The 26,435-nt window shown below is 43.2% G+C and overlaps 1 protein-coding gene across 8 annotated transcripts; it reads right to left on the bottom strand.

Annotated features, from left to right (window-relative positions):
• Nucleotides 1-627: 627 nt before the first annotated feature.
• ubap2l (ubiquitin associated protein 2-like) lies at nt 628-26,419 on the bottom strand. Of its 8 annotated transcripts, none has more exons than XM_076754295.1 (30): nt 26,368-26,419; nt 24,836-24,973; nt 23,865-23,942; nt 22,686-22,796; nt 21,101-21,275; nt 20,339-20,440; nt 20,137-20,182; nt 16,508-16,552; nt 15,608-15,714; nt 15,209-15,268; nt 14,395-14,447; nt 14,114-14,199; nt 13,648-13,828; nt 13,222-13,420; nt 12,777-13,111; nt 12,446-12,618; nt 11,830-11,950; nt 10,965-11,004; nt 10,651-10,840; nt 10,152-10,218; nt 9,515-9,845; nt 8,377-8,465; nt 8,192-8,245; nt 7,991-8,072; nt 7,489-7,706; nt 7,109-7,214; nt 5,718-5,843; nt 3,736-3,803; nt 3,355-3,549; nt 628-2,132 (listed from the first exon to the last, which is right to left on the bottom strand). In XM_076754295.1, the coding sequence occupies exons 2-30, from the start codon at nt 24,929-24,931 to the stop codon at nt 2,037-2,039; spliced, it is 3,630 nt and encodes a 1,209-aa protein (XP_076610410.1). In that variant the 5' UTR covers nt 24,932-24,973; nt 26,368-26,419; the 3' UTR covers nt 628-2,036. The 8 variants fall into 8 exon arrangements, with proteins under 8 accessions (XP_076610410.1, XP_076610411.1, XP_076610409.1 ...); XM_076754296.1 differs by lacking the exon at nt 26,368-26,419 and adding an exon at nt 26,189-26,359 and having other exon boundaries at nt 11,830-11,920; XM_076754294.1 differs by lacking the exon at nt 26,368-26,419 and adding an exon at nt 26,189-26,359.
• Between the last annotated feature and the right edge of the window lie 16 nt (nt 26,420-26,435).

A 26,435-nucleotide genomic window follows, 5' to 3' on the forward strand; every position in this document is an offset into this window, starting at 1 on the left:
AACAAAAAATACAGTTTAAAAAAAATCTGGATGCAAATCCCTTTTTGCCATAGAGCTGATCTTTCTTGACATCCCGTCAGCTGTCTGAATACTGATTAGTCACCCAAAATGCTGCTTTTTACTTCACATCTGATAACCTCACACCTGAGCTACGACCCCTCATGATGAAAACAGGACGTTTGTCTCCTGTCGGGCGCAGCAGCATGACTAATCACAATGTGAGGATATATATTTGGCAATTCATTCTTTAGGCCTGTTATTTAGCTGACAATCTAGATAGTTAGTCCAACCTGCTCAGCAGCGAGCGGTCAATCACATAAAGCATCTCGTAAACAAACAAAAAGCGAATGTCTGGAGAAGTGCTGTGTTTGGAGTTTAATTCGGTAATGCTGATCCTCTGGAGTCTGTTAGATAATAGAAACCAAACCCAAAGCCTGTGAGTCAGATGGTTTCACTTGTGCCAAACACTTGATGGCACACGCTTTTTCTTCCAGCATTTGTCACTTCATTGTTCCGCTGATATCAAGAATCAGTGAATTGATGTTTCAAGAGCAACACACACATCAACCCTGTCAAACCGCTGGAGGAAGAGATGCTGCTGTATTTACAAGCCACATGAGAAGCAAATATAGTTTCTTAAAAGACATTCACATCCAAAATGATGAAAATGTCTTTTTCTTGTTTATTTACTTAATATTTATATATTTTTACAAAATAAAAAAAATATATGAAACAAAAAGCTAACAAGTCTGCAAGGATTTGAGAAGGAAAAGGAGAAAGCCATCGAACAAACAGGGACTACAGTACTTGTGTTTTTTTATATATGTACAAGACAAGTTTATCCATTTAAATTTTTTTTTTTTTTAAAACGCACAGTACAAAAAGAAAAAATAAATCACTGACAAAAAAAAAAAAACCCATAGTACAATTCTGTCCATCAGTATTCAATGTTGCAGGTTTCCTTATAATGGGGGACAGGTGGTGGAGCAGGGAGGAGGTGGGGGAGGAGGGGGGGCCTCAGAGACAAAAAATAAAACACACTGGAAGGCAGACTGGGTGTGTATTGGCCTTGGAAATCATTCTCAACATCTCTTGCAGAATAGCTGGGACCTTTATGCAACATATTTATATTTCATGGGAACAGTTACTGTACAGTGTCGGATCATGAAAAATCCTGTGCTAAGCAGAAAACAAAGCACAGTACACAACCCACAGCCCCCGTGTGTACAAACATGCACGCAGTCACATGACAAACACGCTTTCCTCACAGTCCAAGCCAGTGAGCTCGCTTATATGTCTTTATATATAATATATCTATATTTGGTAAAAAATAAACTTCACAACTCTACCAATTTAGAGAATTGTTTCTTCAAACTTAAAATGACATAAAAAAAAACAAAAAACAAACATTTAACAGCAATTAAGCAAATTATTGTGTTTGGGTGTTTTGTGTGGGAGGGGGGAAGACTTGCCATCAAAATTAAGGAGTGGGGAGTTGAGGGTGAGAAATACAAAACCAGCCTGTCCCCCCCACCTTCAGATATTAATTCACTCCTCCCCCATCAGCAAGGAAAAAAAAGGGGAAAAAGACAAAAAAAAAAACAAAAAAAAAAAAACAAAAAACACATTCATTCTTTTAGAAAACAGTTCTATGTTACATACAAGTGAAAGAAAAAAGGGGTGGGGCGGGGGTGGGGGTTAACACGATACAAATTCCCAACACTCAATATTTCACCTCTTGGCGGTGTATTTCTATAACCATTAAGCTCCATTCTCCCTTCTCTCTCTAAGCCCCTCCTGTCCCTCCCACCCATCCATGCATCACTACAGTGCTCGTTCTCTCGGCACAGCACCTCCTCTGACCGCGGTCAGAGCTGCAGGAGTGTTGGGCCAAGAGACTGGGGAGGGAATCTCTGCAGGAGGAAGAGGGAGTATATATGTGGAGACTGTTTTGCGGAGGGAGTGATGAGCCCCCTTCTGGCTTCTGTCAACAGTGTGGTGGTGGTGGGGTGGGGGGGGGGCTGCGACGGTGGATGTTAGTTTGCCCCCCAGTTGTAGCTGTTGTATGCCGACTTGTTGATCTGAGACTTCTGCTGAATGGAGGCGTTCTGGCTGCGCTGTCCAGTGCCGCTCTGCGGAGAGAGGACAGAGTTTGTCTCACACCGGTCTGACAAGGCACAGTCATACACAGACACATGCACTGTGCTCTCTTTTAATCTGTCTTATCCATTGTTAGTGCAGCTGTTTTCACCTGAATTTAAAAGGCTCACAGGGCCGGGGGCCGGGAATTCGCTTCACTTACACACCACGTTTACATGAAATGTGTTGCATTAGTTCTGGTTTGGTGTGAAAGCTGTGCACAGTGCACACACAGGAACTTTTCCCCTTGTAGTAATAGAGTACGAAACATCCCTTTTTTGCCCTTTTTCTACCTGTCAGCAGTTACTCTGCAGCTGCAGTCTCAACTAATAGTGCTGATAGCTCTTAGTGAGCGGTGAAGAGAGCAGTGGAGTCACCAGAATCTGATTTCTCCACACAGGCACATGTAAGCACCACTGATGCAAAACAACAGTGATGAAAACTGTCTAATAAATGAGTTAACAGTCTTTTGCCGACTGGTGATCGGGATCATACTTAATCGATGACTTAAGAGATGATAAATGACTGCTTTTCCTACACTGACACTGGGTGATTTTAACTAACTTACTATCAGAGCTAAGATGTTATGAAAATAATCTCTAGATCTGCTCCCTGCTGCGCATTTAGAGATGTCTCTGATGGAGCGGCACGTCCTCCTGCTGAGCTCTGTTAATCAGCACCAGTGACGAGCGAATTTTAAATCCTCAATTATGAACCACTTTGCCGTCTCTTTTCCATCTAACAACCGCATCTCTGCTCTTCATATGCCTGCTCGCCAAAGCTTTGCTCTGCGCTCCATAAGAGTAGCTCATTTTATGGATATGATTTGAACTGTGATATTAATGTGATACACAGAGTGGTTGTTTAAACTGGAGACACAGCTTCTTTAATGTTAAATAAAATGTTCACACTCCTTTTTAAATGCCATATAACAGCTTGCAGATAGGCTGTGTAATATCTTTAGGCTCACCTTTGGCATCTGGTTAAAACCCTTAATATCCCCAAAAACAAGATGTTACGTTTTTCTTTCAGACTAAGTCGTCCATGCTGGCATTTCACTGGCGTGCTGTGACACAATTCCCCCCAAACCCGAGCTATTAGATTTGAAAAGAGAAACAATCGTCCAACCCGACAGAGAGTCTGACTGAACTGAACCACAGGTGTGACCTGCACAAAGGATGGAGACAAACACATCAACAATAGCGCGTGCACTACCTGTCCATCCTGCTGCAGGTGGTGGTGCAGAATCTGAGAGTGGGGTTGTTGGTGCGGTGCCAGGATGTGCATGAAGGGCGCCGGGGCGTAGCCAGCGGCAGCCGGGGGGTTGATGGGTCCTCCGCTCCCCAGAGCAGAGGGCAGGCTGAACGAAGCTGCTGGCGTGCCGGCATGGAAACCCTGCTTCTCAAACGACTGCAGGAGGAAGGGAGACAAAGAACAGACATTTTTTGCTTGATGCAAACTGTATTAGGTCTGTTTCAGCGGCTGACTAATGTCATTTTAATGCAGTTTCACCATATGTATGGATGGGGGGGGGGGGGGCTTTCCTCTGACGACAGGCTGCAAATATTCATCTAACCACGTATGATCTGTAATTACCTGCGTCTTTGTGTAAACGGACCCTGAAATATCTGGTACCCCCGTGTTGCTTGACGTCACAGAGACTCCTGCAGAGACAGAGGAGACAGGGGACAAAATCAGTCCAAAAATCTAGAAAAGCTGAGCATGTAAAGGAGACTTCAGTGACACCCACCAACAAACCATGACCGGCCACATGGTTATACTCAGATTCTCTCCAGCGTACTTGCTACCATGTTGTTCTAACTGGGAATCTAATATCTATGATAATATCTCCAATTTCTCCAATTCAAGTGTCTGAGAAAAAAAGTGATCATGTATCACAAAACAAAAGAGAATCCCAGGAAAGTTCAAGTATGAACACGTGTCAGCGTTCATAGATGATTTCTGCAGAATTTCCCTTCAATGACGACAGCAGAGAGAGTGAGGAGATGAAGAGGGATGAGATGAGGAGGGAGAGAGCTGAGAAAGATGGTGTTGCAGTGTATCAGTTCCAGTCAGCCACAGTGGTTAAAATCTGACTGTATCTGGTGGTTTCTGCTGTGGTTGTTCTGGCACACACTGTCAAAACAGGGTCAACTGATGTGCAAAACAAGACGGACACTGGACAGGAAGAGACTCATATTCCCAAGACTCAGTTCTAGTGACATTTACATGACAAAATGTTAGTTCCTTAAAGTCCCTCAACGTTTGATTTTTGGCAAACTTTGGGAGCAAGGAGATGAGAAGATCATCCGGAGGTGGTCGCAGTGACAAGTCCAAAACTTACTTCATATTTTAGTGTGGACACAACTTAAAGAACAAGATTTAATCGATATGTAATTGACCCTTTAAACTCTCAAAACCCCTTTTCAACACGTCATTTCAATTTGTTTTGAAAGCCCTGTCAAAAACTATTTTGACTGCTAATGTCAATACCAATGAAATTCAAAATTAATGTTAAGAGTGGGTCTGTGCTGAGCCCTTTGCAAACATGGAACATGTTTCATTGCTGGCTCCATGTTCTGTATCTATCAAAGTGGCTTAAAATGACTTTCATTCCGTCAGTTATGTAAATGCTCTTTATAGCTTTATTAAGACATGACCGTGATGGAAATAGCCACAGTGGTGATGCGATATTTGGCATCGAAAGCTAGAAAACTGTGGTGACGATTTAAGGAAGAAGAGTGCTTTGAGTTCTTTTACAGGCTGCATCAATGATGGATTTTTTTAAATTCATTTTGCTGTTGGAACCGTAAATAACGTCCATCGTCAGCGCGAGAGCCGCTCATCCCTGTGTGCCCGTGTCACCCTTGCATTAATGCCATCTGCCATTTGATCCAGACTTGTGTTACAGAAATGTTCCTCGGGTGCTTATTTTGACATGAGACCAACATACAAAATTCCCATCAAACTTACAACAAGGTGCATGTCTGAAAGCGTAATCAATAATAATAATTAAAACAAATCCACACACATTCCTATATAGCACAGCGCAGTTTGATCGAGACATTTTGTTGCCCTTTCTCTCTTTGATTGAAACCTATTTCACCCACAGGACAGTGAACTTGATACTCTGGAGACGGACATACCAGCAATGACAACATGAGTGAAGAGCAAGCAACACAGAGGGAAAATGGGATCATCAACCAGAGAAACTCATCAGTTCATGGCAGCCACAGCTCTTGTGACCTGCCACATTTTTGACTCTAAAGCTGATAATTACGCAGTGCAACTGTCTGGGATACATAAACCAGATTGGATTGTAGATGAGTTGCTCTGGAAGAGAACAGGTAACAGAATGGCAGACGAGGCTTGTAAGAGAGGCAGGCTGCATTGGGCTGTCTATAAGCGTATGTCGTGTGATGGGTCTTCCCACAGGCACAGCTCATCAGCAATGAGGCAAAGGAACAAGAGCAAAGAGGGGGAGAAGGATGGTTGGTGACACAAGGAGGAAGACGGGAGGGACAGGGTTTTTTTTTTTTTTTTCTTGTCGTTTTAATCTGGCATGTGGCGGCACTCACCGACTCCAGGCCCGGTGACAGAGCTGGCTGGCTTGTTTTGTGCAGAAGCGGCAGCGGCCACGGCAGTGCCGTATCCGCCCTTACAGAAATCCCCACTCCCTGAAGCCTGGCCCACATCCTCATAGCCTGCAACAGTCAGACACACAGCCGCAGCCCACAGCGTTAGACACACCAGGCAGGGGAAGCAGACCTGCCTCAGATAGCATTTGCAAATAATTCATAGCGTTTTGTTTGAAACCGTGCACCACATGAACAGGTTTTACCAAACAGTGAGAATACAAATAGTGTCAAGTCCTCTAGGAGCTATACTGATGTCTGTATACTTTACTGCAATTATCTGAACTTTGACACCAAATGCATTGTCCTGTGTGGTAAAGCCTGCCCATCCGGCACAGCAAGCAGGTCAGATTCAACGCCAACGTCATTTGCAAGTACTATTTGACCCAAGTCTGAGGGGAGGAGGTGGGGGAAGTGAGGGGGCAGGCAGGGTGTGTGTGTGTGTGTGGGAGGGAGGGTTGGGGTTGGAGAGTGAGCTTGAGTTGGGTGACGGCAGAAAGCAGCAGATGGTGCAGCTTAGAACAAATAGGTGTCGCACATGTAGTGACCAAAGGTGGATGTTGAGTGATGAATTAAAGTATGAATGTAAAATACAGTATCACTGAAAAAGAAAAAAGGAATATAAAGTGATGGAGTAGACACCAGAAGGCCACTGCCAGAATATGAAACAGCTGAGAGAAACTGGGCTCAAAGGGATATTAGGAAACATGGGAGGACGATGGGTGTGCCATTTGTTGGTGCGTTTAAGATGAATGTGTGTGCAGGAGATGTGGTGGAAGGTGAAGCCTTGGGGCAAACTCCGCTTTCTGGAATGAGCAAAGCAAGCTATGGAAGACCAATAATCTAACCCCTCTGTTACTTCAACCGGTATCGCCAGGCGCCCCTGTTCAAGCACATCTTCCTAATACCACTCTGTTGAAATGGTAGTTTCATACATTTTATCATGAGGCCATTTAATATAAGCAGCAGACGTTTCTTGACGTCATAAAAACAGCAAAGAAAACAAGATGCACATTCTGACAGAGCGAAACCTGAACTTTCAATCGTCAATTTGAAGACTTCGAGTTCAACAGTTCACGTGAGAGTCAGCGAGCAAGAATGTTCTATGAACCATTAACAGCTGCCTTGACACAAGCATAACAAACGTCTTCGCACCAGTATCATGTTTATGCTTGTAAATGCTGCACAGCTCGAATGAAATATGCACTCCGCACAAGTGACAAATCAATGGGCTCAGTGCGAGAATCGGCAGTTACTGGTATGCAAGTAGTATGTAGAGCAGGACCTGCATGACCCCTCTAGACATGCCGTTTCAACATGGTTTAGTGCCTCACCAGTGCTGTATCCATGGGAACCATAGCCACTAGCCTGCTGGAAGGGTGTGGCTGATGCATTGACGCCGACATTCACACCGTGCTGCTTTGACGAGGTAGGAGCCACCTGGACAGAAACGACACCACAGCATGTACTGTCATCAAACTGAACAGACAGAAAGGGAACCCGAGACTAACTTTTTCCACTGGTAGCACTGGTGCTCCCTGCTGAAAATCTTATGTGCACCAGTGCAACAGTTAGGAACACCATTTTAAATCAACATGCACTGCAACACCCTGTTTTTTTTCCCATTTTAACTGTATTACTGACAAATGCTTTGGTAAGAGAGAGAAGAACTGTGATGAAAGCCACCAGATTAGCCAGACTTGAGTTTTCTCACCGGAAACACAGCAGGTCCGTACTGGAACGTATTGGGCAGGCCCGGCATGCCAGTGTAGTATGGGAGGCTCGTGTAGCTGTAGCCAGGCGGCAGCGCAGGATTGAGGAAGGGCTGCTGTGTGGTGTGATGCGTCTGGGTCTGGTTCTGTTGTGTCTGAGCTAATGTGGTGGCTGGAGCCGGGGACGATGCATCACCTCGACCGAACTTCGATAGGTCACCTGCAAATACAGGAAAGGGGAGGTTGGCAGGAGGTTAGTGAAAGTGTTTAAGTATAAATATCACCACGAATAAACAAAGGACACACAGAAAACTGTAAACTTTTAGGTGGTTGGGAGGTGCATTTTGAATCTCCCACAGCAACAGATACTTAAACAGCAGAATCATTAGCAGGGGACATACTGGACTACAAATGTCAACAAAAACAAACAAAAAGTAAATTCAATACCCGACTGTATTTGTTGTGAGGATTATCATTTTACATAGTTGTTAGAGAATGGCTCACCAGAGTAAGGGTTGCTCGTCAAGCTGCCCTCTCTGCCAGTCAGTGCTGTTGTGGGAGTTGCAAAAGGGATGCTGTAATAATCCTGGAGAGAGAGACAAAAAAATAGTGAAAAAAATGAAAAATATAGACCATGAAGCAATGATTTGTGCACATAATGTTTTTACTGCAGCAGTTTTACACTTTTCACAAAACAAAACTCACCAGCGGTATTCTTGTCTGCAGCATCTGTAGGTCATCATAGCCGTACACCTGAGGCTGAGACGAAGCACAAAATGTGCCAGAAAACCATGTTATTATATCATAGTTATGTTATATAACATGAACTCTGGTAAGTACTGGTAAGCTCAGGCTGTGCAAAGACTGACTTGACCCTGGCAGAAACCTACAGGGTAGGCGTGCAGTAGTCCAGGAGCCATGATGTATGGGTTGGGCAGTAGAGGGGGCACTCCGGGTGGCAGGTTTGGAGGTGCTTTCCCTGTTAACACAAAGCCATGAAAAACATGTAAAAATACATCATTTTGCCAAATCACAACTTCAACTACAGAAACAAAGAAGGGCAGCACGATCAACCATTCTCCGTAAGCTGCATCAGTAAATGACAAGACTGCAATACACCACGTGATGAACTCTGCACCGGCGGAGAGAGCAGAGATGAAAACAAATCTAACGTGAGACAGAGAGAGAGAGACCCTGAGAAAAAAAAAAAAAAAGCTTCAGAGGAGCAACCAAACTGAGAGCTGATGAGTCAGAATCATGGAAACCCCCCAACAATGACTGCGAGGAAATGGAAACCAACGTATCCAGCCCAGTTCTGACAAAAACACTGCACGTATACAAAGTAATGGGTCACAGTCTGTTATCGGATTTTTAATGAAAACATGATTGCTGTCAAAAGCAAATACTTCCCAAGCAATCGTTTGCCATAGTTGCACCACTGCGGGGTAACAGCACAGATTTATACAACCACCTGAAACAGCACCGCAAAATATATTTAAACTGCAGAAAGTTGCCAAAAAAATCAATTTTCTGAATCGACAACACAGACATCCATAATGGTTGCACAGTTATAGATCACCATGACCAACAAGCTCTCACAGGCACAAGAAGATTAGAGGTAATCATTCATCACCTGTTCAATATTATATGGCTTTGATCAAAAAGGAGGGATTCCACAACAGCATTAACACAACAAACAAGCTCCACTTCATGCTCTCTTACAATTATTTGTTGTTTTTCTGCCGACTCTAGCAGGAACTGCTAAGACAGACAGGCAGCAATGCTGAAACCCGACTATGAACATATATATAATCCTGTCAGTCCATTTTACCGACAAGTTATTCAGAACTGTGAAGCCCTGACAGCAAATGACCAAGGCTACAATTAACTCACCGCTAAAGCTAACTGCATATTGACAGCACAAATTAAAATACGGAAGGCAGACAACATGAGAGGAAAGGAAAAGCTAAAATGTCTTTTCATTTCACAAAGTGTCTTTTTAACTTTGTGCTTGTGCTCATGTCTAACCTGAGGATGATGCAGAGCCACGTGTGGATGAGGAAGTAGCTGAAGAAGGAATGGCCGAACCCGTCGTGGAGACTGACATAGTGGAGGCTGCTACAGCTGGGGCACCCATGGAGGCAGTATTGAGGCCCATGGCCAGACTGCTGACGGGGCCGAGGCCGGAGGGGGCTGAAACTGTGGCAGAGCCCACCGAAGAGGCCTGAGGGGCCCCTAGCGACACCTGCGCAGCAGCCACCGAGGAAGAGGAGGAGGGGACTGATGACGACGGAACGGCTGAGACGGAGGAAGGAAAGGAGGAGGAGTGCAGGCTCGAGTCACCGTCTACGCTGGGATGCTGTAGAGGCAGGAAGGAAGAGGAGAAAAACATGTGGTTAGGATTGATGAGATTACATTTCCATTAGAGTGAATGGACATCTAATGAGTCTAACTGCCATCACAGGAAATGCAGCTTTGAAAAGGCTTACACAGATAAAGGGAGGTACATCGTTCTACATACGCCTGTTCACACAACTCATGTTGTCTGTCTGGTTTCAAGAAAAAAAAAATCTACTCTTCTCTTTCAATGGTCGTAAAGAGCAAAAGACAACATGTTCGATCCACCTGATGGGTAGAAATACAGAAATAAACATGAAGAACTGACCAGTAAGCTTGAGTTGGAGGTCCGGACTGAAGATGGTGCAAGGTTGTTTTGTTGTGACGGGTGAGAGCTGTTTAAAGAAAAAAAAAAAAAGTTAAAAAAGACAGGAAGGTTCAGAGTCGAGTTGGCAACTGGACGAACATCTGCGATTGGCTCCGTCCACGGCTGCTTGTTTTTTTTAGCTGAATTTTGTCGTTTTAGTTTGGTAATTTAATTGACTGCCTCCGAAGGATGAATGAGAGCCGCTGCTCAGCAACAGACTCACGTTCAGCGAGCTCTGTGAATCAAAGATTTATTTCAATCAAACCAGAGCAAGTGAGGGAAGAGTGGACAGACTGACCACGACGGTTTCTGTGAGTGTTGTTTCTGTTTCAATGACGTGTGTTTGACGACGACTTTACAAGGCAGTTAATCTCATCTTAATTCAGTGATGCAGAGAAACTTGAACGGTTTATTCTATTATTACTACTATATGACACGTGTTAATTTGGCTACATCTCACTTGTTGTGTTGAGGAGGTGGAATGGTGCTTGGAGGCAGGTCCTCGCTGTGCCCCAGAGCACTAATGGATGTCTGATTGGATGCAGTCAACAAGGAGGCGGGGCTGTCAGTCAAAGTGCCCATGCTGGATACAGATGCCTGCGTGACCGAATCAGAGGCCGGCTTCACCGACACTGCAGAGCCCGCTGCAGCTGTGGAGAGACACATGAGACTTCTGGAACAGATTCCAATCCAGAGTGATCTCAGACCATTTCAACAAGGCTTTTCAGGAAAAAAAAAAAAAAAAAAAAAAGAGCTTTGTAAACACACACTTACCTTCCACAGACTGTGTTGCTTGTATCGAACTGAAGCCGTTCTGTAAAACCAACAATGAAGGTGAGCTCACTGGTTTCTATGGAAACAGGCCATTGATAAGAAGCTGAAGTGTGCCGGGCTCTTGGAAACTAAGGGGTTGTTTTATATGTCGAGCATTTTAACTGCAGGTCAGGTTTGAAACCAGAGGCGCATTACAATCGCTGCAAACTCAGAAAACAACAAAAAGCTGGAACAATGAGGGGATAGAGTCACACCACTGGCACTGACTGAGTGTTCAGTTTATTAAGAACATCTGCTCGCTTCATAATCTTTGGATTTATGATCAGTAAATGAGTTTAGTGATGAAGGATCTGGGTCTGTTGACCCAGATTAAAGAGGGACTTTAAACCTTGAGACCCCTGAAACATACAAAACGTGTTTAATTCAGAAGTAGAGGGCATCCTATTGTTTCCACATTCAATGCACAGAGTGGGACAACATACATCAAACTATAATCATCTTTATCATTTTCTAGGATGCTTGAAGACTTGTGACCTCTGTGGATGCAATTCATGTGGAGCTCTGCATATGAAGCTTTTAATCAGACAGTATTTACGGTTGATACTTACAACTGGAGACGTGTATTAAATCAAAGCCTTTCACAAGTACTGAGCTCCGGGGTGGGCGAGCATTTTGTCCACACCAATCACTGCTGCAATGCTGCCTTTCAATGGGGTCGTGTTTACTGTGTTCACAAGATGAATCCATATCCCATGTTGAAACCACAAGCTCACGACCTCCATTTGAAGGTAGCATTAACATTATTCTAGCACATCACTAAAGGTTTTATCGGCTTAAATGAAAAACATGGAAGCTCGGGTCTTACCTTGGGCTGCATATCCTTCTGAGGGGAGGAGGACACTGAGGGGGGGTAGCGCCGCGTCTGAGGTGCTCTCTGATCGTACAGGTCCATCTGGCTGGAGTTGGAGAGAGCTGGAGTTGACTCGCTGCAGATTGTAATGTATCAAAGTCAAGTTTGATGGTGTTCTTAGAGAACAATTAGTGGTTCTGACTTAATGATTGATAAAAACTTACTAACTCATAAATGATTATGACTTCTAACAAAAGGTGAACGAGAGGAAAAAAATACGAAGACTTCAACTGCACGAATAAAAATGGTACAATAAAATATTCACTGCCAACAGTAATCTTTTCAACAGTGGCACGCACATTTGTCCAGCAAGGTCCTCTGCTACTGAATTATAAGATCTTACTAACATCTTTTGTGTTGTTTGAAAGAATGAGTCTTGTTGATGCCTGATGTCACCATGTAGGACAATGAGGGACATTAAATAAAGATTAAATAAAGGACATTAAATAAAGATTGTAAAGATAACTACAAACAGTTTCTTTCGACCTGTTCAGGATATGAAATCTCTTCCGAAACATTCACATTACAGCTGTGTACACCTTTGCACAGTTGTGTTCTGGTATGTACCAACCTGCTGGGGCTCGTGTAGAGACTGTTCTGAACCTGGTTGGCTGGTGTTGCAGTGGTAGGGGCGGACTCGTACTCTTGTAGAACCGGTTCTGACCCAAACTGCAGCGCCCCAAACTGAAGATTGAGGCCTGAGATGTCTGTTGAGCCGGGCATCTCTACCGCCATCGCAGGAATCTGAGGAAGATTAAGAAAGAAGACATTGCATTCATGCAACACGGTGCTTTTGTAAACATGTACTCCTGAAGTGTCCCTCTGACTATTTTGAGAGGGATTCGAACACTTTTTAAGCGATTGTCCATCCAGAACTTATTATTCTTAATGTTGAATGTTACCTTTGTTGTAATAGAGGTCCTCTTCTTCTGCTGTTTGAGTTTGTGTTGCTGCAAAGGCAGTGGACTCTGGGCATCTGAAGAACTTGGGGAAACTTGCTGACCTAGAGAAGGAACTGCTGCCATTTTGGGAAGGGAGGAAGCAGGCGGAGGCACCGCATGGGGCGAGGATGTTGTTTGTTGGGGTAAGGAAGAAGATGAGGAGACAGAGGAGGAAGGAGGCAGGCCTTTGTCCTGCAGGAAAACATCCAACATGGACGAGGTTGAGGTGGCAGCCTGGTAAGGCTGCCGCTTTGTAAAGGGCGTATGGACCGCAGACTCTGGCTGAGTCTTCATATCTGGAGAAAGATGTTGAGGGGATGTTCAAGGGGATTGAAGGAAGTGTTTCAACTGAGATATTAAGTCTTGGAACATATATACAAGTAATTATAATAGGACATCATCTCACCATATTGTCCCAGTGAGGTGGCACTGGTGTCCCAGGATGAAGGGGTTGTGTTGGGAGGTCCAGTCTGGGAGTGCTGGGCTGCCAGCTGGGCCAGTGCCTGGGCTGTTTTATACTGCTCCAGAAACTGAGAGCCAGTGGTCCCTGTGCTAGCTCCTTTAGGGTCCCCCACATCCCCGAAACCCTTGCTCAGCATGCTGACCTGCAATGTTTGCAGATTATGACACACTGTTATCACAATAATGCAGTATTTGCATTATTTAAATAGTTGCCTGGCTCTACATTGGTGTAATATTGACACAGTGTCATGGCTCTATCCTCTTCCTGTGTCGTTAGGAAGCGGTTGAGTTTTAAAAGTTAAGGGATCATTTGCAGTAAGTAAAATCTGCTTGTAATCAACTACACAGTTAAAAAATGTGTGAGCCTCACCATGCTGTGCTGGGTGTAAGGGGTGTTGGAGGATGTTTGGGACAGTGGCACCCCTTGCTTGGAGTTGCTGAAAACCAGTGACTGGGACAAGGAGGCGGGCTGGGTGGCCTCCATGGGGGGGTTTTCTGTCTCTGAGGAGGAGGACGGGGGAGTCTTCCCCAGGAGCACCGCAAGGTCAATCCTATGGCAAGGTGGAAATATTAACTAGATTACATTTCATTCTTCCCCCAACCAACAGCTCACGTTTAAGAAACAAATTAATCATCAATCATCTCAAAATCAATATCTATCAAGTCATGTGTTAGACTGACGTTGATATGTTAAGTGATTCTAAGTCACAGCTCCAGTTGATCAAGTAAACCGTGAAACCAAGCAAATTGCATTTTTTTTTTTTTTTTTCCAACCAGTTCGGGGAAAAGCAATTTGCTGGAAAGCATTAACTGGACTATTAAAGCGCTCAAGTGACCTCTGTCCTTTGGTGATGGTGACGTTCTCTTGAGGCAGAGGCATGGACGCCACACTGGAAGCTGTGAATATCTTGGTCTCTGAAAGCTGCAGAGAGAGAGAGAGTTATAAGAGTTATACTTGGAAGAACAAAAGTAAACATCTAGATTCAAAAGGAGATCCAGCTGTCAGTGAAACTGCGCTAAAATCTGCTGTAACTTCTGATTTTTCTTTAGAGGTGTTGGCTTAGGGTTATATTTAGAGCTGCAGCAGTTGCACGAGGTTAAGCCCAGAGACACTCACATCCTCATTCCAGTCCTCAGTGCCCCACTCCTCTGTGGCAGTCCTCCAAGCACCTGTGAGTCAAAGACAAACAGTGCGATAGTATTGTGATTAGGGCTGTACCGAATGTCATTTCTCATATTCAAAGCTTCTATTGAACTTTTCAAATGAATCTTCAAATGTCTGTTATCATATTGTATGACGCCATGACCTTAAAAAAAATCCTCAACTTAAATCGAGTGATTCACTGGATTATGATTATGAAATGAGTTGTGTGACGTCTTGATTTTAATTTATGGTGCTATTACACTGCTGATAGACCGTCCTGTTAATATAGGTGCGTGTCTCTCTTTGTGTGAGGCAGGCAGGAGAGCAAACAGCTTTATGACCACAGGGAAAATGTTGTTTTTGAAAGAGTGAACGCCAACGAATGTGGACTGAAGCAGAAAATTTCATTAGATAAAAAAACAAAAAAAAAAATTGGAAATGCTTATATATCTATCTTCTTTGCATGAGTTTTGACTTTTGGACTCGACAGCGGTCTGGAGAAATTGGATCACAGGACACAGTACGCAAACCACCACTGGAATCTAATTCTACAATTGGTTCAACACTGACAATATTGGCGTGACTGAATCTTTATCTGCGACTGTGCAGAAATACTGAGTTTAAACAGAAAGAACAGACATGCAATAAATAAATAAAAATAAAAAATAAAAGCCGTGCAGCATTCCAATGTTGATTTAGAAGTAAGGCCCTAATTGTGATGGGTGAAGAGAGCTTCAAACAGAATAAGGGATGCATAAAAGCAGCAGAGAAGCGAAGGCAGATTTACCAGGAGCGGAGTCAAACTTGGGCGGGTAATTTGTTCCTTCTCCTGCAGAGTATTCCAACCCTGCAGACACAGACAGAGGTGAGCAGATCAAAGTTAAATGTAATGAAAAGAGATGATTATCCTTTAGTGACCTGGACACACAGACATCTGGATGTAAAGCTCTGAGACGGTATGTGTGGGGTTCAGGTATTTGTAAGAAGTGCATGTTTGATGACGAACGCTTCAAGGCAGAGCGTAAAAAAAAAGTGCCCTTTAAACGAAAGTCAACCATCCTTTCATCTTTACTACACGAGCTTCTTGAGAATGCTTAACATGATTGTTCGGATGCTAAACAGACGCTTCATTGATAAGATTAACTTCTCTTACTGGACGGTAACATTACTTAATAAATTAACTTACTAGCTCCCTCCTCCAGCTCCACATTTCCTGTGTTGTTCCAGGTGCTGCCCCCCCCATAGTTTTCTTCTGTCTGGGCTGGCTCCGCATAGTCAGCAGGGTTGAATGTTCTGTGAAGGAAAGCGATAAGGGGGTTGAGAGTTGAGTGTGGGGGGCTGTCGACACAACCAGAAACATCAGCCGGGTGCCCAAGCACAAAAATCTGAGGTCCACTTTTGAACTTACCTACTATAGGTCAAAGTTCTGAAAATGTTAAGCAGAAGCAGACCCCAGTTCAGTTCTTAAGAGCATCAAAACCACTAGTGATCTAGTTGGGTTTGTGCCTGCATATTGCATCAGTACTCTTTGGAAAAAAATCCCCAGCACTGCTGTTATCATCATTGGGCTTTTTAGCTAATAGAAACACTTCAGAAAAGGAGCGACAGGTTGAAGCGGGAAGATGGGAAGAGGAAATGATAAGAGACTGAAGTTAAACCATTACTGTCTTCAAGAGTCTGTGCAGTCAAGAGATGCAAATAAGTAGGTGTAGGCATTTAACACTGTTTTTGTTGCTCGTCAACATCTCTTTCCTGGTACTGCACATCTTTCACAATGTGAGACATCCGTGTATGCTGGGAAATTTAAAGCTGGTGCCACATAGCAACATGATCGAGTAAAACACTTTTCTTTTGAGTCAAGCCAAGCTGCCTTCCTATGCAAATCTGAGGACATTTATGGCTTGCGTGACGAGATATAACATCACATTACAGGAAGATCATATCTTTTTCAGATTCTATTCATAGAATGAGGAGTAATACTTTCTATTTTGATAACATCTAGTGTCACATCTTCCTGTTTTATGGCACTCAAAAGTATCCCTACAGAAAGCAAGAACAACAGACACACCACAGGCCATGAACTCACCTCTCACATCCTGCAATATCATATCTGGGCCCCTTATCAATCTGGCTTTAGAGGAAAAATAATGGCAATTACTAGAAGCACAACAAAGCAAATGTAGAAGATCAAGCTTTTGTTTTTCAGACCACAACCTAAAGCGACAGCATAAGCAAAATGCCTTCAGTCTGCCTGTGCCAGTCCTGTATCAAACACTCTACACCTGTCAGTCACTTTATAATGCAAGGCAAGCCAGTGTGCTTTTAGTCACAGTGTGTAAACACACAGTCCAAGCAACCCAAGTCACCACAAGTATACACAATGCAGCCACAAACAAAAAAACTGTTGCTAGATGAGAGCAGTTGTGCAAGAGTAAATGCAGTAATCTTTTCATTAATGCAGCTTATGCCAAAACAACCGTAGAATTTCAATGGTACCTACCATCACACAGACAGCCATACAGGACGCTGCTGTGAATGCATCAGTCAGCGCTCAACATCTCCCCCATTAAAAGAAATCTCCATCTTAAGTCAGCTAGTCTCATTTGATCTCAATGTTATTTTCTTAGAAAGTTGAACATGACAAACACATACAGACAGATTGCTCTCTGTATTCCTCAGAGCCCAGCAACTACCAAAAACACAGGACACGCTGCATTGTTTGGCTCCAAATTTCTGTGAAGAAACAAATCAACACCACTTTGGAAATAAGAGAAGAGGGAAGCATGTTCACCATAGATGTAAAGTGAAATTTACATAATTTTAGGTGGAGGAATAACAAAGTTTGAGTACTGCTTTGTGCAAACAAGTAACTAAAGCAGGGGTTGGCATCGGGGTGGAGGGGAAAGTAGAAGAACACATTATGAGAAAAGCACAAGTTCATTCATTCATTTAGTCTATAATGGGGACATTAAAACAGACAGAAATGGTGCCAGCCGGACTGGATTGCCTGTCAGCCTTCATTTTCCCGGGAGGTCGTACTCAGTGGCAGAAATGGTTTTTGGGAACCAATGTACACACAGATGTTGTGCTATCAACATTTGCTTCATAATGATATGGTGAAGCAGGAAAGTTGTCAATTGTCTGTTTAACTGGTTCAATACAGATCAACACTTCAGTCCCCACCAGAGCAAAAATACATTTATACTATAGTATTTCTAGCTGTGTCTTACAATATCAGCCATTTTCAGGGGGTTTGCATAACACTAACTTTGAGAGGCCTGTGTGGATACAACACACTGGGACTCCCATCTCCTCTCTTGGTTTTTTTTCATCCAAAAACAAAGGCAGCTAACAGTTGCCCCGAAGAGGCAGCACTGTCAATGAGCCAACCATTGCTGTGGTACGAGTGAATACAGCTACAGCTACATGATGAATGCATCTCCTTTACACCAGCCAACACCAGCGATGGCAGAGGTTGATATACTGCGTGCAGCAATGTTACATGCTGCACTTATGGCCAACGATACCCACATTACTTTAAGCCTCACAACCTGCAGGACAGCGATTAAATTCAATTTTTAAAACCATGATTTGATTCAGCAACGATGAGCCCATACTTCCTATTTCATACATATACGGGCAAAACAATACCCATTTCCCGACAAGGTGAAAGACAGACTGAAGAACTGTGTCTCATAGTAACATTTCTATTATTAAATCACTATTATGGCCCAGTACCAAACACTGAAGACCTCCTGAAGCAGTGTTGTAAAAGCTTTAAAAATGTAAAGATTGAATAGCTCCCATGTTGCATTAAATGATAACACTAAATGTGTCTCTGATTCTTGGAGCCATGATGATTTCCACACCTAAAACAATGTGGATGCATTCTGAATATACCAAAAGTGAGGCGAGGGCTACTGGTGTCAGTGGAGCCTTGGTGATGTAGTAATAACCAAGCTACATTGGTTATGCTTTATGTTATCCAGCTAGCATTGCCCATCAGACTAATTACCAAACGATCTCATTCCTCCTACTGGCCACAGAATGAAAGAGTGAGTGAATTTGTGTCTGAGATCCTTGGCACTGTGACGTTTTCTGCTTCTACATCTGCTACATTTGGCTAGACAACACCATTTTTTTAGGCAATATTGAATTTATTCCTCAATATTCCTCCTAATCATTTAAGGTTTACAACAATTTTAGAACAAATCTCTCTGATCAGCGTATTCATCAGTATTCCCTTGTGCGATCAGCCTCACAGTATTCCTTCAGTTTGATTGAGTGCATGCTATCATTTTTATGTTAATGTATTTAAGTACTGTGTGTATGTGACTTGAATGGTGCAAGCTGCCTTAGCATCATCTTAAACGGTACTAACACAAGGTACCAATGATACCCCCACACAGATGCAAACCTGCCGACTATCGTCTCATCACACTGTAATAAACTGATCACCTAAGCAGACCTTATCTGCTTTAAGACGGCCACCTTTAAAGCCACATGAGTTTCATTTAAGTCGCTGTGTTTAACGGACATTGAAGCCAAGCTGGTAAACTGTATCTGCTAGCAGCAAGAAGCAAAAGCAATCACAGAAGTGTTGTGTGTCAGGAGGCAGGTGGGGGTTAGGTAATATGAAAACACCTCAGCTAGCACTGCATGCGATTGCAGGTGGGAAGCCACAGCGCTCAGCTCACCAAAGACAAGCTTGTTTTACAACCATATGAAACCAATCATATTGTAGCATTCCTTGAGATACGCAATTCAGTATCTGAGCCCACACTCGACAAATATACTTAAAGCTGTCAGACGTTTTTACAGCGTCACAGGACACAGACCATAAGACACGTGGGGTTTTGTAACTTTATACTTATTGTGCGCTCCACCACTTGAGCAAACATCTGTGAATTGCAGTGTAACACTCTTCGTTTCATTCAGGCCTACTTCTGAGCCACTGTGCCTCAAATATACTTTTATGGCACTGTTATAGTAGCTTTGAGGTACACATTCATTTCAGTAGGAGGGAAAATTACATTCAGGCATCCCTTGGGAGGAAGCCACTCAGCCTTTCACCTTGCTCGAGAAAGCCACATCATGTCACATGTGCTACTTCAGCAGAGCCCAAAAAGATTTAAAGATCTAGAACTTCAGAGCAACATCACATCACACCTGAACGCTTATCATCAAGAGCAGGAAATGTGCTGTGACAACTTCTACGATGTCGCCCATTAAATGACAAAGAAACAAGTCAAGAATGTCGACATAGTTGAGAGAAGTACTTCCTCTGTTATGAAACCTGCTGGTCAAGATGTCAGTATAAGATGCCAACTTGTCTACTGACATTCTGTACTGTGCACATGCGCGCGCTCGCACACACACACACACAAAGTGAAATAGAACAAGGAAAATACAACTGAATTATTCGACGTCCAGGACCAGAGAGCAGAGTCACTTCACGTTAACCAATTTGGTCCCTGACACCCTTCTGAATGGATCTATCAAACTTTCACTCTAAATAAAATGTTTAGACACTGTGCACTCTCTGAAGAGAGATATTCAGCCCACGCTGTTCCATCCCATTGGCTGATGTATGTCCTCCCTCCTTTGGATTAAGGCTAAACAATAGGCTGGGGTCCTGCTCTCTGGTGACCATGGCAACAGGTAAAAGTGGAACAAAAGGCCTTCTGGTTTTAGGCAACGCAGGTGTTCCCTTACCCCATGCCCTGCGCCGAGAATCTGCCTCCTCGCCGTCCAGATACTCCTGGGGAGACAAGCGCTTAGCTCAGTGTTTTAGCTTGACAAATATTGTGACAAGAATGGCAGCAGTTAAAGTAAAAATACCCACCCCCATCCCCATTTTGATTAGATGCTTTTCCTTCATCAACAAGTTCAACTAAACAGGATTACACACACTCACCCACAGTCCCTCTTCCTCTGCCTCTTCCCCTTCGGCCTCGCTCTGCATTTCTCCCAGCTACTCCAGCCTTGCCTCCATCCAAGCCATTCTCCTGACCACGGACTTGAGGGAAGAGGAGAGAGAGAGTGAGAAGGACATCAGAAACAAGAGCTTTAACATGAAAAGCTATTAAATAACTGCTGTGTTGGCAGAGGCAGGGACATACAACTGCAACCCTTTAAATAGCCCTTGAGCAGCACGGGTTAGCTTCATCGCGGCAGTCGATAATGGAGATGATCTACGAGGCGTCGATCTCTCCCTTCAAACCAAGATATGTTTTCATGCTACTCTGATTAGTGTAATGTGCTTTCATGCCGGCGCTGTTAAACTGCATTTTTCGAAAAGACTATTTCAGTATGTCGTGGCACCTGCAAGACATTACTATTCTTAACCTCATCGAAACGACACTGTCACTGTTACTGTCACTCACAACTCCCAAATGAATTTGTGAGTCCCACAGGGCTCTTGTATGCTGACACGTGGGTCGAAAGTATAGCATTTGTTGTGATTAATGATCAAAAGTCAGAGGAGGAAGTTATCTCCTGTTGTCAATCTGAGCATGCTCGTTGCAGATTTGAAGAAATGGGCTTATGGCCAGTGACCGACAACTAAGAACGTGCTCAGTAAAACACACTTTTCTGCATATCAGTAACTCTGTTAGGCTAAACAAATAAGTGTATTTCTAAAGATAGCTTAAAAGTAAAAGGGATGGCAAACACTTACACTCTCGTCCCCTGCTGGCTCCACGGCCCTTGCGTGGAGCTCCACCTCGGCGACGTGCTACATCTTTCTCTCCTCCTTTCTCCCTGTTCTCTTTTCCTTCCTCTCCGGTCTCTGCCTGGCTTGTCTCCTTCTGGCCTGACACCCCTTTTTTCTTCCCCACCATTTCCCAAGAGTCCTTAGGAAGAGATAAAGACAGCATTACACTGTTGTTCCTTTAAGTCAATGTACGCCAGGACTTATTGACTTTGTACTGAGTCACGAAGACAGAAAACAACCACTGAAGAAAAGCAGAGATCAATTTAAGGGTGTTTTGTAGACCACTGCCAAAACAACAGCATAATGTGCCCTTACAAAATATGATCAAAACTAAAATACATGTACTCATAAACAAACAGGTTGGATGTTGAGTGTTGCCTGCTGGTCAGGATGGCATTGGCTTGAGAAAACTGGTCAGGACGGTGAGCTATTTTTAAAAAGGGTTTTGATGCTCTTACAATTCATCAACATGTGGTAAAGTCTACTTCTGACTACTTTAAAGTTGGCAGCAACTACTTTAAATTACAAAGTGAAAAGTAAAACAAATTCTGTTTCTGTCGTTGTCGGTAATTTCCCAGCGAGCCATATTGAACTTGCTCATTTTAAAGTCCCTCCACTAAGCCTGCATCTTCACAATTCACGTAGCTGACAACCCCTTATCAGGTCTGATTTATGTGCTGGCAAGACCCATTTCCGCTGTCTGGTTTCAATGCCCCCCTATGTTCTACTAGTTACCGTTATATCAAAGCTTGCATGCAACCATGAGGGCTCACTTAGTTGGTCCTTGCTGCACTTGAGTCTCGAGGCTTCTATACTACTGTATTCTGTGTACTACTATTAAATGGCCAACTCTGTATGACCACAGACTTTCACAGTGGTTGACTTTTATATATAAAACTCAACTGCAACACTATTACCTTGTGTGTATTTCAGTTGGATATTGTGTCTCATTTAAAGTGTGTGACAGTTGTATTTGGTCTGTTTGGATTGCTTGCGGTCATTGTTGTAACAATTTTTATGCTTCCCTATTGGCCAAGTCACTCTTGAAAATGAGATTTTAATCTCAATGATACTTTTCCCTGGTTAAATAACGGATATCTTAAAAAAATAATAATAAAAAAATAAATAAATAAAATGAATCACCAATTCATACATACAATTTCTAAGAATTATCAGTGGATTCCTGTCTTCAGCTCTAGTTCAATAACTTCACTGATAAGGCATGACAGCAATAAACATATTGAACATATGTTTTTAATGGGTCAGTGACAACATAATTACTTAATTGGGCCATGCACAAGTGACCTACTGACCAACAGGAAAGTACAGAAAATGTGTTTGCAATGGTCATCTTCACGCACCATTGTACATTTAAACGAAGCTTTGTCTTAACTAGAAAACCCTGTCTCTTTCCCTGTCTAAACCATGCTAAACTTTCCTACCCCTAAACTGTTAGTCCACTATAATAGTTATCTAAGCCAGTGTGGCACTGATTTCTCCAGAATCTGGCCCCCACAGAGCTAAGCCCTCACACAAAGCCAATACTCACAGTGTCTGGGCTACCCTCCAGCAACACGTTAATGGCTCTGTTGACATCCCCGTTGCAATCATGCAGTGCGATCATAGACTCATCCTGGTCCTTGCCTGTGATGTCAATCAGCTGGAAAAGGTGGAGTAGCATGATAAGACACAGAGGTGACCACTGGCTGACACTGCTTGCAACTCATTTATAAAAAGGCTCCTATGCAGAAGTATGCAGAAAGCATGGATTAAAAACATGGATTTGTCAGAACACGGTTAGCTACAGAACAGAACGCCTGCTACCCGCAGCGAGTCAGCATCTTGATCACTTCAGTAGCTTGAACACAAGCTTCACTTTCCATAAAGACTGTCATCATTGTCCTGACTCCTTCAGAGTCTTGGAAATTATTACACACGATATTTGAGCATGAAAAGAGATACCAAACTCTCTTATCAAAAGGTCTTGATGACCTGTTTGAAGAACTTTCTGACCATGGATGTCATTTTAGGATTTTGTTTTTCAACTTTGACTTAATCATTAATGTGGACAGACAACGTATTTTTAATACCAAATTCTAGATAGTGACACCTAAAAGAAATCTAAAGCTACATTGCTAAGATTAAAAAGAGAGCATGTTAAGAGATGAGCTAGAGCAGTTCACTAATTTGTCAAAGGCAGGAAACTACTGAGATTCAATTCACAGCAGCACACAGTAATAACCAGGGTGACACCCGGATACAGATTTTAACCTCTTAACAAAAGCACAAAGGAAGAAATTGACCAGAAACACTGATTAGCCTGGTCACTTTCTCATAACTGAGGGAGAAATACAAGATTTTGCTTTAAAAATATATAGCTAAAACTATTTTTCCTTTATTACCACAGCTAGTCAACACATTTCAAGGCTATTCACAGAGTAACATGATTTCAATACAGTCTTGAGACTCCTATGGATTGAACTATACACCAACATCACAGCCTTACTATAATATACTGAATGCTGTGTCAGTGACTTTCTGTGCTTGATGACAAACCAAATCTGCAAAGCATAGGAGACACATATACACACCAAGTGCAAAACACAATAGATGTCATACTATGCAACAATGCTGAAACACAAAGTAGTGCTTCTTATCTATTTTCAAAGGTGCAAGAAAAACTGCAAAGGAAAGCTAAAGTAGGAGAAAAGTAGGTGCATCTGCTCACCTGTTTGACCTTCTCTTCAAAGTCTGCATCATTATGGTCTGAAATCATCTGCGCGAGTCGGATCTGCTCTGCGGTAGCCTGTTTCAAGGAGTGAAACACCCAACATTTACAACAAACAGAAGCACAAGAAAGGACACACATCTAGCTCGAAAATAATTTTGAGCATACAAAATTCAACAGCTACTTCAGTAAATAATGCTTTTCTGTCATGGTGGTGCACACAGACACTGCATCCACTTCAGGCTTACTCAACCCAACTACCAATTGTGCTTTGCTGTCTTTGGACTTATTTTCTGTCTTTGGACTTATTTTCTGTGAATACCGTATCTGTTCTTAATGTGTACACCAAAGCACTGAAGGAACACAGTTTTTTATTCCTCTATAGTCTAGACTGCATGCATAAACTGCTGTTGCATATACATTCTTCATGATTAATATCACAGATTGTTTTGTCTGTGGCATAAATATCCCAACATTAAATGACCACAGAAAGACTGGGAACTATGCACTTAAATTGTCTTGCCGACGTGGGAAACTTAAATGACCAACATCTCATTGGAAGTTATGACCCAAAATATACAAAAAACAGGGAAACAGACTGCACCCAATGAGATACACAATGTGCTGGAGGGACACACCATGATGACAAACAGTCCAGATTAACCTGTAGTGCATTCCTATCTTTTGTCTAGAGATTATAAGGAAATTTAGCAAAAGGCTATATAATAGGGCTGTAACTGGCATCATTTTTCATAACCTCTTACAGAGCACATAATGTTGTCGTAGGCATATAATACTTTAAGTTATACTGAATAATACAGCCCTCGTTGTAGTTGTGTGTACTAAGTAAGCACTAACTTTATGTCACACAGAAAAAGTAACATTAAGTAATAGTTGACCAGCCAATATAAAACCCTGGTACCAATCATTGTGCACCTTGGCAGAGTGACAGGTGGTGAGAGTGAAGGTACCTGAGGCCTTTGCTTGTGCTGTGTCTGGCTCTGTGTCTGGCCCTGTGTCTGCTCCCAGCTGCCCCGGGCTCGGTTCCCGCCCATGGACGTCATCATTTACAGTATATACAAATAACAGTATTTACAAAGGAATAACACCTGAGAAGAGAGGGGTGAGAGAGGCGTTACAGGTCTGTGACTATGACCTACTTATGTCATGTATATGTCTGGTTCACTTGAATACTACTTCCTCAAACTGCCTGCTAGGTTACTGCGCGGTGGGAGGAAGCTAGCAACGGTATCAAGAAGACAGCATCAACTTTGTTCCCAGAGACGCCTAGAAAACATTAACAAAGGGTGTTCTTCAGCCCCGTCTGCAGACAATGTCTAAAACCAAAGCTAGCCGCGGGTTTGACCCGGGAAGCAAGAGTGCCACGGTGCACTGGGCGCTGCTGCACTCAAGGCTTACAAGTGCATAACGTTAGCCAACTTATTTACCTCTACAGAACATTATGCAACACTTTCTGTATCAAAATAGCTTTGGTGGTGTTAAGTTAACCTACATTGTGAACCGACAGTATATGATCTCAGTGCACACGATAGATAAACACCAACTTACTATACATCAAATGGGAGACAGAAGATATAAACACACTCAAGACAGCCAACTACATCTCTGTTCGATCACAAACTCTTAACCTTGCTATCGACAGCGACTCTTTAATCTTGCACACGTTACGTAAAACCCTGTTTGGACTAGCGCACAAACAAGCCTACAGCCAGGGCCCGTCGTACATATCCAGTTCCACTAGCCAGCCACATGGCCAAAATGCTAGCCACCTAGCTCGAGGGGAAAGCATCCAGCGTTGAAGTCTCAGTGGGCTTCCGCTTCTCACGGTTTCACCTCATGGCGACAACGAGGCTATCTTTACCAGCCGCTAGCTAACCAGCTAACTGAGTGCCGATAACTGGTTATACGAGGCTGAGTTGTTAGCGTTAGCCGAATTAGCTTGATAGCCAACAAGTTAATGAGCTAATCAGCTACTGGCAAGCAGTGGAGCTTTCATGTTCGACCAAACCAAAAACGCCCATGCCACTCCGCTGCCACCAGTTGTCTGCTAACGACTGTTAGCTATGCTAAATTAACGAACTAGTTAGTTAACGTCGTTTCGCATAGCTAGCCAACGTTAGCCAGTTAGCCAGGTTAGCTAAGTTGCAGCTCCACAAACTGCACCACCATTCTAGCTACATCATTCACAATCACTGTGGCTCCTAGTATAACCTGATGGCCGGACTTTCCGACACAGAAATCACCGAGGCTAAAGGTAGGCCTGCAGGCCGCTAAAATGAAAATAAATAACAGGCGATACTGACCAGAAACCCGGCTCAATATTAGACACTGCTACACAACCGACCGACAAGTGGTCTCGTTGTCGACCCTCTAGTCGGATTTAGAACAGGATATAATTCCTGAACCCTAAACTGATACTACTAAATTGGGAAAAATATAACGAAGCGACTCGCTCACACAATAAGCGAGAGACTGAATTTACCTGTTTCTTTTCCACTCTGACACCACGGAGAGCTGCGTCACGTGGTTTACAGAGCGCTTCGAGGAAAC

This window comes from Chaetodon auriga, chromosome 17, assembly GCF_051107435.1.
Source record: "Chaetodon auriga isolate fChaAug3 chromosome 17, fChaAug3.hap1, whole genome shotgun sequence".
NCBI lineage: Eukaryota > Metazoa > Chordata > Actinopteri > Chaetodontiformes > Chaetodontidae > Chaetodon > Chaetodon auriga.

Bases quoted from the DNA above. Each gene is read 5' to 3' on its own strand.
- ubap2l (XM_076754295.1), bottom strand. From the start codon at position 24,931: ATGATGACGTCCATGGGCGGGAACCGAGCCCGGGGCAGCTGGGAGCAG. The intron at 14,448-15,208 runs GTAAATCTGCCT...TTTGACTCACAG, and splicing joins CAAGTTTGACTCCGCTCCTG to GTGCTTGGAGGACTGCCACA. The intron at 7,707-7,990 runs GTGAGCCATTCT...CTGTATTTGCAG, and splicing joins GACGAGCAACCCTTACTCTG to GTGACCTATCGAAGTTCGGT.